Here is a 12,831-nt window from a genome sequence, read left to right as displayed (position 1 = left end):
TGCATTGATTAATCCCATGGCATGTAGAAAAAAAAAAGGTGCGACCAAATCATATGCTGGTGTGACCAACTGAGAAAGTTGGTAGCACCAGTGCAACCAGTGGAAAAGTTAATCTGGAGCCCTGGTAGGGGAGGGTAGAACTCCCTCACATGGTACAACCCATGAAGAGGCTGCGCGCTGCGGTGTCAGAATGCGGAACGTGTGTAGCCTAATGTAACTAACGAGACATTGTAATGTGAAAAAAAAATAAAAATAAAATCCTCGACCGGCCCAAAAGTGAAGCGGCCCACCGGGAATTCTCCCGATTCTCCCGATTACCCACTCCGGGCCTGCCCGTGTAACTTCATTTTCCAGTTGAGTGCACAAGCCTTTCAAAGTAAACTCATTTGACTATTGTGTGCGCACCGTCTGCACAATCACAAAAATTGGGCTGCAAGCGGATCCTCCTGATGATGAAAATTAGGTCACGCGGACGCCAAAGTAAACTTGATAAAACAGTTAATGGCCTTGATGCCGTTCCTGGTGGCGTTTAGCTCTTCACAGTGGCATAGCGGACGGGCAAGCAGGGCATATTACATTACTGTTATTATTATTATTATTATTAGGCTACTTTTATCATTAATATTACAGTTCATTTGCCCCGAAATAATTTCATAGCGCATCACCGCATAACTGACGGGCTGTGAGGATAAAAGATTAGATTAGCTTACTTCTCATTTCAAAGACAACTTGTTGAACACAAAACACTTCTTGATTCATGAAAATATGCATTTTTTTCACTAGGGGCCACAAGAGAAGTATTAAGACAATAAATTAGATTAATGTCTCAAAATCATTTTTCTTTATCACCAGTTGCTTGCAAAATGATGGACAATGATTCACATTTTGTGCGCATCATTTCCTGTGACAATAAAACTAAGTAAATTATTAAATAAACAAGTAGGTAAATAAACAAGTAACAAACAAACAAACTCGTGCTTAATTTTTTAGGAATAATTTGCTGATGCAGGTACAAAAAGACTTTTTCTTTAAAAAAAGTTAAATGTCGCCATGGTGATAACCACAGCAACGGACAGGACAAAATAATCTGATATGTCAAAATAGTGTAGTGGTGTAAATGCAGACTAATAGACCTGCCACAGCAACACTGACAAGAAAAAGAAAAAAACAAATCTGTGATGGCTGAATACGAGGCTTCTACAGTTATCGATACTAACACAACTTTTTCACGTCCTTTATAAAGCAGTGTTTAATTAAAAAACATATTTGAGGGTATTTAGGAATGTATAATGTATTATTTACTTATGATATGAATTATTATGATTATAATTATATATATATATATGAATAATTAACTTGTGTATTTTTTTATTTTTGATTAGTGTCACACAGAACACTGGAGATGAAGTTCTTCAGAAGCTGATGCCTGTGGTTACAGCAACTAGATACGCTCGGTAAGTCACACTGAGAACAAGCATCACTGTTGAAACATAACAGTTCTTACTTAAACCATTAATTTATAATGTTTAACAAAAAATATGAGTCACACTTCAGCTTTTAAACCCTCCAGTTATCTGACCTGATTTGTAATCTACTTAACCGTTTTTTATGATATATATGTGAGAAATTTATTTTAAAATATATGCATTTATAATGTATGTATATAAACATTTATATGTAGACTTTTTATATTAATTTAAATGTAATTTAAATGTTAATACATTTATATTTAGTGAAAAAACGGATGTTTTCAATGTATTTCATTTTATCAGTTTTATATAATCTTTCTCCCTCACATAGAGACATAATCTCTTAGAATAACAGTTAAACTTACTGATATATTTAATTCATTGTTTAAAAAAATAGATATTACACAAATTATAAACACAATTACGAAAAACAAAGATTTCTGTTTTGATCTGAGAGTGAAGAGTGTGTCATTGTTCTCTACAGGTTGTGGGATTGTGGTGTCACAGGTGAAGGTTGTGCTGCTCTGGCTTCAGCTCTGAGATCAAACCCATCACACCTGAGAGATCTGAATCTGTATAAGAATAAACTAGGAGACTCAGGAGTGAAGTTGTTCTCTGATGGACTTGCGAATCCTCACTGTAAACTGGAGAAACTGGGGTAAGATCATACGTGACTGTCGCATGAAACTATCACTGTGAATTCATAAAGTATAATCAAAATGGAATAAAATGCAGGGAAATAACTATTATTTCATAATTACAAGCAAAGCTATTAAAACAACATGATCAAATTCATCAAATTATTTTTACATCTGTTCATAGGATGTAAGAGAATTAATATTTTTAAAGCGTTTCTCCTGCTGTGAGTTCATGTGTTTGATCTGTAAATGACTGAACACATGAGCTGCTCCTCATTAAGGTGATTCTGCAGTGCTGATAGTCACACTGAAAAACACACTTTGAAGAGATGGCAAAAGTACTCACTTTCCCTACTCAAGTAGAAGTACAGATACTTGTGTTAAAAAAATACTCTGGTAAAAGTAGAAGAACTGAATTAACTTCTTTACTCAAGTAAAAGTAACAAAGTACAGGCTTGTAAATTTACTTAAAAGTATAAAAGTAAAAGTAGCCTTGTGAATGACAACCATTTTACCTGGACCACACAAATGTTACTAGAGTGCAATCTGAGAAACTTAAGTGGATTTGGAAAAAAAGTTCTTTATATGCCATTTCCTTCATTTTAAACAGATGTCTGCCAATAGGCCTAAAACATTACATATATGATTATTGTGACGGAGACTGGGACTCCAGGTTAATCAGATTCTGACTGAGTAGCAAGATATGAATTCAATTGTGATTCTGTGAGAATTCACAGATCCAGTTTCTCTTTTTTAATCTTCCCCTTAACATTTAAAGGAATCTACATGTATGTGTGTGTGCTCAAATATGGCTTCTGGAACGGATAAAATATGATTTATTAAACAGACATTAATTAAGAAGTTCCCCATACTTTTAGTTATAACTAACAACCACTAGATGGCAGCAGTGTATAAGAAATGAACTGACAGCTAGTAAATCTTTGAACATAGAGTGCTAATAAAAAATAAATGTAATTGTCAGTCTCACAATTTTTACAATTGAAGTGCTATAAAAGTTCAATGTGCATTGTATTAAAAAAAATCTTTATTGATATGCAAATAGACAATAGACATCCAGCAAAAGAAAAATGGGCAAGTGATGTATGCTCTCAAATCTGTAGATGTGCATGGATTTGTCCTGAATCCCTTCAAGAACTTGGGAGCAACTAGGGTGTACAGACCTTCTGTAATGCGTAACATGTCATAACGTAATTGTGTGTAGGACAGTGAGTGAGTGAAAAAACGTGTGTGTCTGGGACGGACAGGGAGAGAGAGACCGCAAGTGATCAAATGTAAACCTCAAAGGATGATTGGGAATGTCTTGCTGTTTGTCTGCCGAATCTCTGGGATCTCCGTTTTCTTCATTTTCAATGATGTCGCCGTCCATACTACTATGTGCTAACGTTACCGCCATCAAGCCGCAATGATTTGCCGCGAATGAATGCCGCCGAATCGGTCTATATGGGGAGGCTGCAGACCTGGAGCCGGTAGATCTACGCCCCAGGCAGTTTTACGCCCCAGCAGTTTTACGCCCCTGCTGTTCCAGATGCGTCCAGTAGGGGGATATACTGCGAAATAACACCATTAAATCGACGCTCAAAACTTACACATTAATAACCTTCCCGTTAACACACTTTGCCCAATTGTGTGTTTTTTGTTAATTTAAATATAAACTTTACAGTGTAGATCTGCACTATGGATAATATATCTGTAGATATTCAGTTGGGCTTCACTCTCTTCACTCAGCCTACAGAAGACTATTTGTTTTTGTGAATTAAAAAATTAATAATACACATAGTTGAATCAGATGACAAGTAATGATATATGACCTACTGTAGAATAGTTCATTGAATATTGAATATAGAATATATTTTTATAATATAGAATATTTTTATATACAGGAGACTGAGTGAAATATGTTGTTGTGAATTTATATAAAGTTACATTTAGATATTAACCATATTCAGCCCATTTGACATACAGCACCGTGTAATCATATGGATCCTCGATGAAATATACTGTACTATTCACTATTGGTCATCATACAGCTACAAAACAGTGTCCTACATAGCATTTTATGAAGACAAACACAATGTATCCCTTTTCTAAAATTCCAAGGGCCATTTAGAAGAAAGAGACAATATTGTTGTTCACAAAAACATTATTTATCAACACCATTTATGAATTATGATGACTCCTGTAGATGACTTCCCTATGGCTTGCCACTCTTCTTTAACTGTTTTTCTATCCTCCTGTCAAAGTGTTTCTGCTCACTGATAAAAAAAAAAAAAAAAAACATTAAAAAAAAGGACATCCATGGTGAATTTGATTTTGTCAAATTCACACGCAGCAGGACTCACTGTTAAATTTTGTATAAAATTCCTGAATACTTAATTTTTTATCACAGTTGCTTTGGTACATTTCTCAGATCACTACTGAAATTCTCATAACACTTTTGAACAAATTGCCAATGCTTTGGTAAATTTATGCAATTGATTATGAATTGCCTTGCTGCTTCCTAATTTATCAATTCATTATTTCCTTCATTAGTGAAATTCTAAATACACCTCTGCAATTCATCAAATCAGGACACATTTACAAAATAAAGTCTAATAGAAATGTATTGAAAACATGCTTGACAGTTTATAGTCAACCATTTTGCATTTAATGACTTATGCAAGGAACTAATGCCTATGTTTTGAGAAGTATGACAATTCAACAGAGAAATAGTATAATAGGCCTATATTTTGATCAACATGACATAAAGAGTTGATAGGAAACAGCAGACAGTTGTACATTATCAATTGCATGAATGTACTGAAGCATTTGCAATTTGTATAAAATAATGAGAAATTACTTTTATGATGTGCACAAGTGACAAGATGATGTGATTTCAGTTGTGATCTGAGAAATGCATCAAAGCAAATTAAGATAAACTATAAGACTTATTGGAGAACCTGCAGAATCACTGTAGACCCCCTAAGAGTCACAGACCACATAAAAGAAAGTGTTACGAGAACACAAACTGCCTTTTTAATTTAAGTTTCATATCTGTGGGTATTTCATTAAAAAAAAAAAAAAAAAATTAAACATTAAAAAATGTAAAAAGGACATCCATGGTGATTTTGATATTGTCACAGTGTGTGTGGGTGTGCTGCCCAGAATTTATGTCAGGTGAGTATGGATTGCATCAATTTGCTCCTGATTTTCAAAGTACAACGGCACAGGCACTTGTTGGTGGAACACTTTTGGAAAAAGTGTCAAGACTCAAGACACTTTGATTTCTTTTGGCCACTGATGATGAACTGTGCAGAGAAAATTGAAAATGACATTAAAAACATGTCCATGTATGTCTCTGTAAGTCATTTATTTACTAGAGAAGCTATTGGTTTGGAATGCAGTTAAAAAAAGAGATGGGTGTTTATTAAAGATTATACAAGTTGAGAGAGAGAGAGAGAGAGAGAGAGAGAGAGAGAGAGATCAGTAGTCCAGATCAGTAAGCTATTTTAAGAAAAATGTTTAGATATAAATTAGATAGTTAGATCATCTCATTTATAAGAAACAACTCAAACCAGAAAAGAGTAAACATAGAGGAAGAAGAGGCCATCTCACGCAAGATAAAGACAGGCAACAAAAGAAAATGCAAAAGAAAATTAATTTTGAAAGTGACTAGGGCAGCTAAACTTACACGTGGTTAGCTAAGTTTAAGCAAGACATACCATCAACCTGACCGTCCAGAACTTTTTGCTCTATCAAGCTAATCGTTTATAAATAATAAATGGTGTGGCGCAATGGATAAGACACCTGCCTTTGGTGTGAGAGACCCGGGTTCGAATCCACTGTGAGACACCAATGTGTCCCTGAGCAAGACACTTAACCCCTAGTTGCTCCAGAGGTGTGCGACCTCTGACATATATAGCAATTGTAAGTCGCTTTGGATAAAAGCGTCAGCTAAATGAATAAATGTAAATGTAATGTAAATGTAAAATGACATAACATCTCGTTATTGCGACATAATAGAGTGGAAAAAATAATATGTAAATGGCAGCAATGCACCACCGTACAAACTGCCTTGAGATCAGGCTGAACTATTAGGCCGAGACTTCTGAATATATAATACAAATACATAAATAGGCATAATAACATAAAGTTATTCCAGTTGTGGTTAAGAATCAGGCTGGACACACTGGAATGTAGAAGCTAAAAACTGCAGTGTAATGCCACAAAAGACACACACAAAAATCTGTTGTGTAAATGTATGACCTCTTTCAAAAAAATAAGAGCTTTGACGTGACCATTTTGTCGTTTTTTTGTGTTAATTGAATTTAACCAAAACCTTATTATTTCTATTCATTTAATGTTTTATTGGGAAAAATAAATATTAGACAGATATATTAAAAATGTGTCACTTAAATATTACAGATTAAAAAACAAAAGAAAACGTGCTGAGTTTCAGTTCATTGTGGCGTGCTCAAAAAATCTATAAAGGAAACGGAGACATTCTGTTTGTTTTCATTATTTTACAAAATCTGAATATCTTTTGTAAATTTATAAATTATGTCTTGCTTTTATATGTATGACCATAAATTACGGAGTAAGAGTTTACTCTCTTGGAAGGAAAAAATCCAGTGGTCGCGCCGCCGCCTCACACACACACACACACACAAATCTTGAATTGCTAACTTGATATCGCAGCCTGTTCATTATTAAAATAAAATACAGTCAACCAAACATATAAATTGTTACACCACTCAATTTGAATAGTCTGTAATATAATCTGTGTTTAGCATGACCACCGCCTCACTGTGCTGTTATATGGGAAAATTATATTTTATGTCAATAATGCCAAGTACAAAGCTTAGCCTACATAACAGGCCTAATAGTTTAGCTTGATTCGCAAATAATGAAACACTTGGATTCGTGCCGAATGAGAAATGTAGGCTTTTTCACTTTAAATTAATTTAAACTTATTTAGTTTTATTTAAATAAATAAAAACCTGTTTCTCGCCTTGAATATATAACCATAGAAGCAGCCATGCTCACCAAAACCCGCCCACTACAAGAAATATTTTACTGCCAAAATAATGTGATATAATTTCATTACCATGTCATTTAAGGTTGATAAGCACAATTTGTATCTCCTTAAAACAAAATAACGATGATAAAATTAAATAAAAAATAAATAAATTTTCCAGGAAAACAGATCAAAACAGGGCAATAATTAAGGAGAATTAACCAATATGACTAAAATGTCCAGGTGGACACTGTCAAAACGGCAATCAAGAAATGAACCGATGACTTTAACCCTCGGATGTACACATTGCAGAACATAACGCAGAATTTAGCTGTCAAAACTGATTCATCGTTGATTCAAACCTTTTTCAGCAGCTGTCAGGGTCGAGTAGAGTGCATGCAGTCTGGACGGTGTAAAAGTTGCAGATGTCTGGTTAGGCTAGTGTGCACATGACCATGGACAGAAGTCGTCCCATATTTGATTTCAATTCAAGTCATTCGACTGTGCTCTCCATAGTGCTCTCCTCCAAGAGTTATAGTCACCATCGAGTCATCTCCCACCACATGTGTACGTTTTTAGAGTTGCTCACTATCTCACTCTTTACTGTAGATACAACTTACTGTATAGTCGGCTATGTCACTTTGGCATTAGCGATCACTTAAATATACAGCTACAACTTATCGCGCTCAATCACAACTGCCTGCGGATCGCTGATTGGTGATGTGCTCGTCTGTGATGTCAACACCAACGCCAGCTGACTCTGCATGGGTGTGTGTACAGTAATGTCATGATGACTGATTTTATGGACTACATGCACACTTTAGTTTTTTAACCAATTAGGCTTTGAGTAGACGTAATTAGTAGACGTTTCAGCCATCCAGCTATTCTCAATGCTCATAATGAGCATTATGAGCATTGAGAATAGCTGGATGGCTGAAACGTCTGCTCTTGCTCTATTAAAATAATTTTATTCTTTTTGTTAAAGACTTTGTCTAGTTTTTCAGAGTACGAACCATCTACAGTCTCTTCTATATTTTATTGGTTTTCACGCACCTGGACTTACAACTAGCCTTCATCTGAGCGCAACAATATTTCCTTGTCTTCTAACCAATTAGGCTTTAAAATGTAGATGTTTGAAAACCGCCGAACTGACCCCAAACCATTCCAAATTTTGTCCACCCGCCCAAACCCTTTTTTTACCCTCACAATCAAACACTGCTGATGAGTTTAATAAAGTTTATTGTACATCACACAAAAGATGATGCGTCAGTTTTACTTCAGAAAATCACCGTAAGAGCGGAGTAAACACAGTAAGTTATAAGAAGTGCGCAAGTACATAAACGAATTTCGGTAGAGTTGAGGGAGCATTTTCTTTAAAAACAAAATAATCCCACCTCGTTTTCAGCGGCTGCCTCAGATTTCAGGAGTAAATAGAGAGAGCTATGTGGATTAATACATCCAGCCACAAAACACCTACAACGCTTGGGAGATATTCTCGTCAGTGCAGCAGCTGTGAACGCGATCAGGGCGGGGCTATGTTAGAACGGCAGTGTCTGTCAACACTCGTGGGCGGGGCCTGTGCTTAGTGATGTCACTAAAACAGCATTCTGAAAACAGGTCGTTGGGAGACACTGCTGATGATTTATGGGGATTAATAAAAAAGGAGTGAGTGGATTTTTATCTCTATTGGCTGGTTGTGTACACACACTGCCAACACACATTTATGTCCAAACAGCATGCAAAAGTGAATTTTGCATAATAGGGGACCTTTAAAGAATTGCGATTTGTGATTGTTTCTAACAAAAGCTGATTTACTCAATTTTGATCACTACCGTGGACATCAGTGTTTATATTTGAACGTTACTACTTGTTGCAAAACCATGTGAAAAAAACCTACAAAGTTTGCTAGGCGTTAATCGCGCGATAAAAAATTGACGCTGTTAAAATGGGTTTGCGTTAACGCCGTTAATAACGCGTTTAACTGACAGCCCTAATATATATATATATATATTAGGGCTGCACGATATGAGGAAAAGCTGCGATGTGCAATAACAATGTTTAATATTGCGATGACGATATGACTTGCGATAAATATTCAAATGTGAATGTAGCTATACTGTTCCCATGTCCCATGCGATTTTGGCACGATCCGTTTGACGTAGGGTGTCGTGGGGATTCGTAAATGACAACGGGCGTCAGGACGCAAGATTCGATCGTTTCATCTCGTATAGTGTGTCATAGTGGGCGACAACCTACGTCGCGTCTGCGATGCTTCACAACACGACAGAAAGATTAGCATGTTTAATTTTTTAACGGTCCTCCACGACGGTTCCGTCAAGAGTGAGTGAGTATGTGAGCGAGAGTGTGTGTGCGCCAGTGTGTGTGTGTGTGTGCGAGTGAGCGAGTGTGTGTGTGTGAGTGAGTGAGAGCAAGTGAGTGAGTGAGCGAGGGACTGTGTGTGTGTGTGTGTGTGTGTGTGTGTGTGTGTGTGTGTGCGCGCGCGCGCGTGCGTGCGAGTGAATGTGTGCGTGTGACGGCACACGATGACTGGTCGGAAAGCAACGTGTAGTCTGACATGTTTCTTGTCCACGACAGGACAAGATTTTAGGAGTCAAAATCGTGTAATCTGACACCGTGACTATCATAACAGACACAAAAATCTTGTAATCTGAACCAGACATTATTCATCGTGTCAGGCTGTCGGTTGCGATGTGTTCATCGCGCGAGTTCATATCGCGATGACGGTGAAAATTCGATGTATCGTTCAGCCCTAATATATATATATATATATATATATATATAGAGCTGCCAACTCTCACGCATTCAGCGTGAGACTGCTCTCACGCCACACATCCATTTTCTCACGCACAGAAAAATCGCGAAGCAAAGAGGACACGGAGACTGACAGACTAGACAGAGCAGGTTACTTATGATATAAAAAAATCTCAGCTCTCAGATTCTGTCACTTTTATTACGAAATTCAAACAATAAATACCGTTTTGGCGCTTGTAAATGTGACGTGACAGATCCCTAGCGGCACGTGAACTGATCATCTCTAGCTAATAGTAAATAAACGCGAATGAACACTGTTGAAAGATACAGCACAACTTACTGAAATGAAATGTACACTCACCTAAAGGATTATTAGGAACACATGTTCAATTTCTCATTAATGCAATTATCTAATCAACCAATCACATGGCAGTTGCTTCAATGCATTTAGGGGTGTGGTCCTGGTCAAGACAATCTCCTGAATTCCAAACTGAATGTCAGAATGGGAAAGAAAGGTGATTTAAGCAATTTTGAGCGTGGCATGGTTGTTGGTGCCAGACGGGCCGGTCTGAGTATTTCACAGTCTGCTCAGTTACTGGGATTTTCACACACAACCATTTCTAGGGTTTACAAAGAATGGTGTGAAAAGGGAAAAACATCCAGTATGCGGCAGTCCTGTGGGCGAAAATGCCTTGTTGATGCTAGAGGTCAGAGGAGAATGGGCCGACTGATTCAAGCTGATAGAAGAGCAACTTTGACTGAAATAACCACTCGTTACAACCGAGGTATGCAGCAAAGAATTTGTGAAGCCACAACACGCACAACCTTGAGGCGGATGGGCTACAACAGCAGAAGACCCCACCGGGTACCACTCATCTCCACTACAAATAGGAAAAAGAGGCTACAATTTGCACGAGAAATTGGACAGTTGAAGACTGGAAAAATGTTGCCTGGTCTGATGAGTCTCGATTTCTGTTGAGACATTCAGATGGTAGAGTCAGAATTTGGCGTAAACAGAATGAGAACATGGATCCATCATGCCTTGTTACCACTGTGCAGGCTGGTGGTGGTGGTGTAATGGTGTGGGGGATGTTTTCTTGGCACACATTAGGCCCCTTAGTGCCAATTGGGCATCGTTTAAATGCCACAGCCTACCTGAGCATTGTTTCTGACCATGTCCATCCCTTTATGATCACCATGTACCCATCCTCTGATGGCTACTTCCAGCAGGATAATGCACCATGTCACAAAGCTTGAATCATTTCAAATTGGTTTCTTGAACATGACAATGAGTTCACTGTACTAAAATGGCCCCCACAGTCACCAGATCTCAACCCAATAGAGCATCTTTGGGATGTGGTGGAACGGGAGCTTCGTGCCCTGGATGTGCATCCCACAAATCTCCATCAACTGCAAGATGCTATCCTATCAATATGGGCCAACATTCTAAAGAATGCTTTCAGCACCTTGTTGAATCAATGCCACGTAGAATTAAGGCAGTTCTGAAGGCGAAAGGGGGTCAAACACAATATTAGTATGGTGTTCCTAATAATCCTTTAGGTGAGTGTATATTCCTCATACATAATATCGACCATTCAATCAAACAAAGGGGTCAATAAAACAGCTGGAGAACAATTATGTCACATAACATTTACCTCAGGAAAGCCATTTGATGACCATCATAGGCTATAGCACGTTAGTTGGCTAGAAAAAAACAGCTATAGAGAGTATTTTGCTACATATGTGTACTATATTACATATTTATTATATTTTTACTTATGTCATTAAATAAAGTTGTTATTATAATAAAAAAAAAACGCATTATATTTATAAGAGTTATTTTAAACCTTAAATAATACTGCCAGCTGACAGGGCTCTCTGTATGTTTACAGCATTAGGTGAGTTGTTTTTTTCTTGAGAAAAAATAATGCCTATCTTGTGTATCCTACCTAATATTTATCCAAATCAGTCAATATTAAATCAAATCACAATAATTGATTTGAATTGAAATAATAAAAAAGCGTAGCTTACCAGAAATTGTACCATGTAAACATTGTAACATGTTGTCACTAAACCTAATAAAATTCAGTTTAGTTACTAAAATGGTTTGACAATCACAATACACTCGCAAAACTCAAAAGTTGGCAGCTATGTAAATATATATATATATATATGTAACCCAGGTCCCATGTAGTTAGAAAATAAAGCTGGAGTGGTTAATACAATGAGACTGGGCCTGGGCTCGTTGTAGAGAAATACAACTTGTTAAAACATTAATGCTTCCCACAACCACGATGCCTCTCCTTCATTAGCTCTCTCATCATTAGCGTCTGTTCTCTCTCCTCATGCGTGCTCACTACTCCTCACACAAACCTGTCCCACTAGTCCCGCCCCTTACACAGTGATGTTACTCTGATTGGCTCAAGTATTCACACAACCAAAAGCAAAACAGGAATTAAATGATTGACGTGACAGGTAACATGTTAGGTTACACAGATAAACACAGCTTCTTCTTCTCTACTTTTCTCGCAGATGAAACTTAAAGACTTTTATATGAATTTATCTTTAACTGTAAATAGTCTTATTTATTAAACTCTACATATTATATTTATACTTTTAACCAGCACACCTTTTAACTAATTTTAACTAACATGAACTCTATTTATGAACTTTTAATTTTGTGTTACACTGTTAATGATCTTTTATACTCTGTTTTTTTTGTACTTCTGTAATTTTGTACATCTTTTATACTGTGTAACTTATAGGAATTTTGTGCAGGGCTACACCTATATATATATATATATATATATATATATATATTAAAATACATGTTTACACAAAAACAATTTTACACACAAGTACTATCCCTGTTTACTTAACATACACATAAATTGTAAGAATATAACTAATAGTAAAGACTACTAATAAACATTAGGCC

At 36.6% G+C, this 12,831-nt stretch overlaps 1 protein-coding gene across 5 annotated transcripts in view; it reads left to right on the top strand.

Moving 5' to 3' along the window:
* The window catches only part of LOC307159019 (NLR family CARD domain-containing protein 3-like), a 66,023-nt gene that overhangs the window by 24,977 nt on the left and 28,215 nt on the right, over positions 1 to 12,831 (top strand). For 4 of the 5 annotated variants that reach the window (XM_079872111.1, XM_079872113.1, XM_079872110.1 and 1 more), the window contains 2 exons: positions 1,383 to 1,454; positions 1,954 to 2,127. In XM_079872111.1, the coding sequence (XP_079728237.1) occupies positions 1,383 to 1,454; positions 1,954 to 2,127 (246 nt within the window). The remainder of the gene's footprint in view (positions 1 to 1,382; positions 1,455 to 1,953; positions 2,128 to 12,831) is intronic. The other variant, XM_079872114.1, reaches the window with a different exon arrangement.

The sequence above is a fragment of the Squalius cephalus genome (assembly GCF_949319135.1).
Source record: "Squalius cephalus genome assembly, chromosome: 5".
Taxonomy (NCBI): domain Eukaryota; kingdom Metazoa; phylum Chordata; class Actinopteri; order Cypriniformes; family Leuciscidae; genus Squalius; species Squalius cephalus.
The sequence above is the reverse complement of the archived record's forward strand: the minus strand, read 5'-3'. Positions and strand labels throughout refer to the sequence as shown.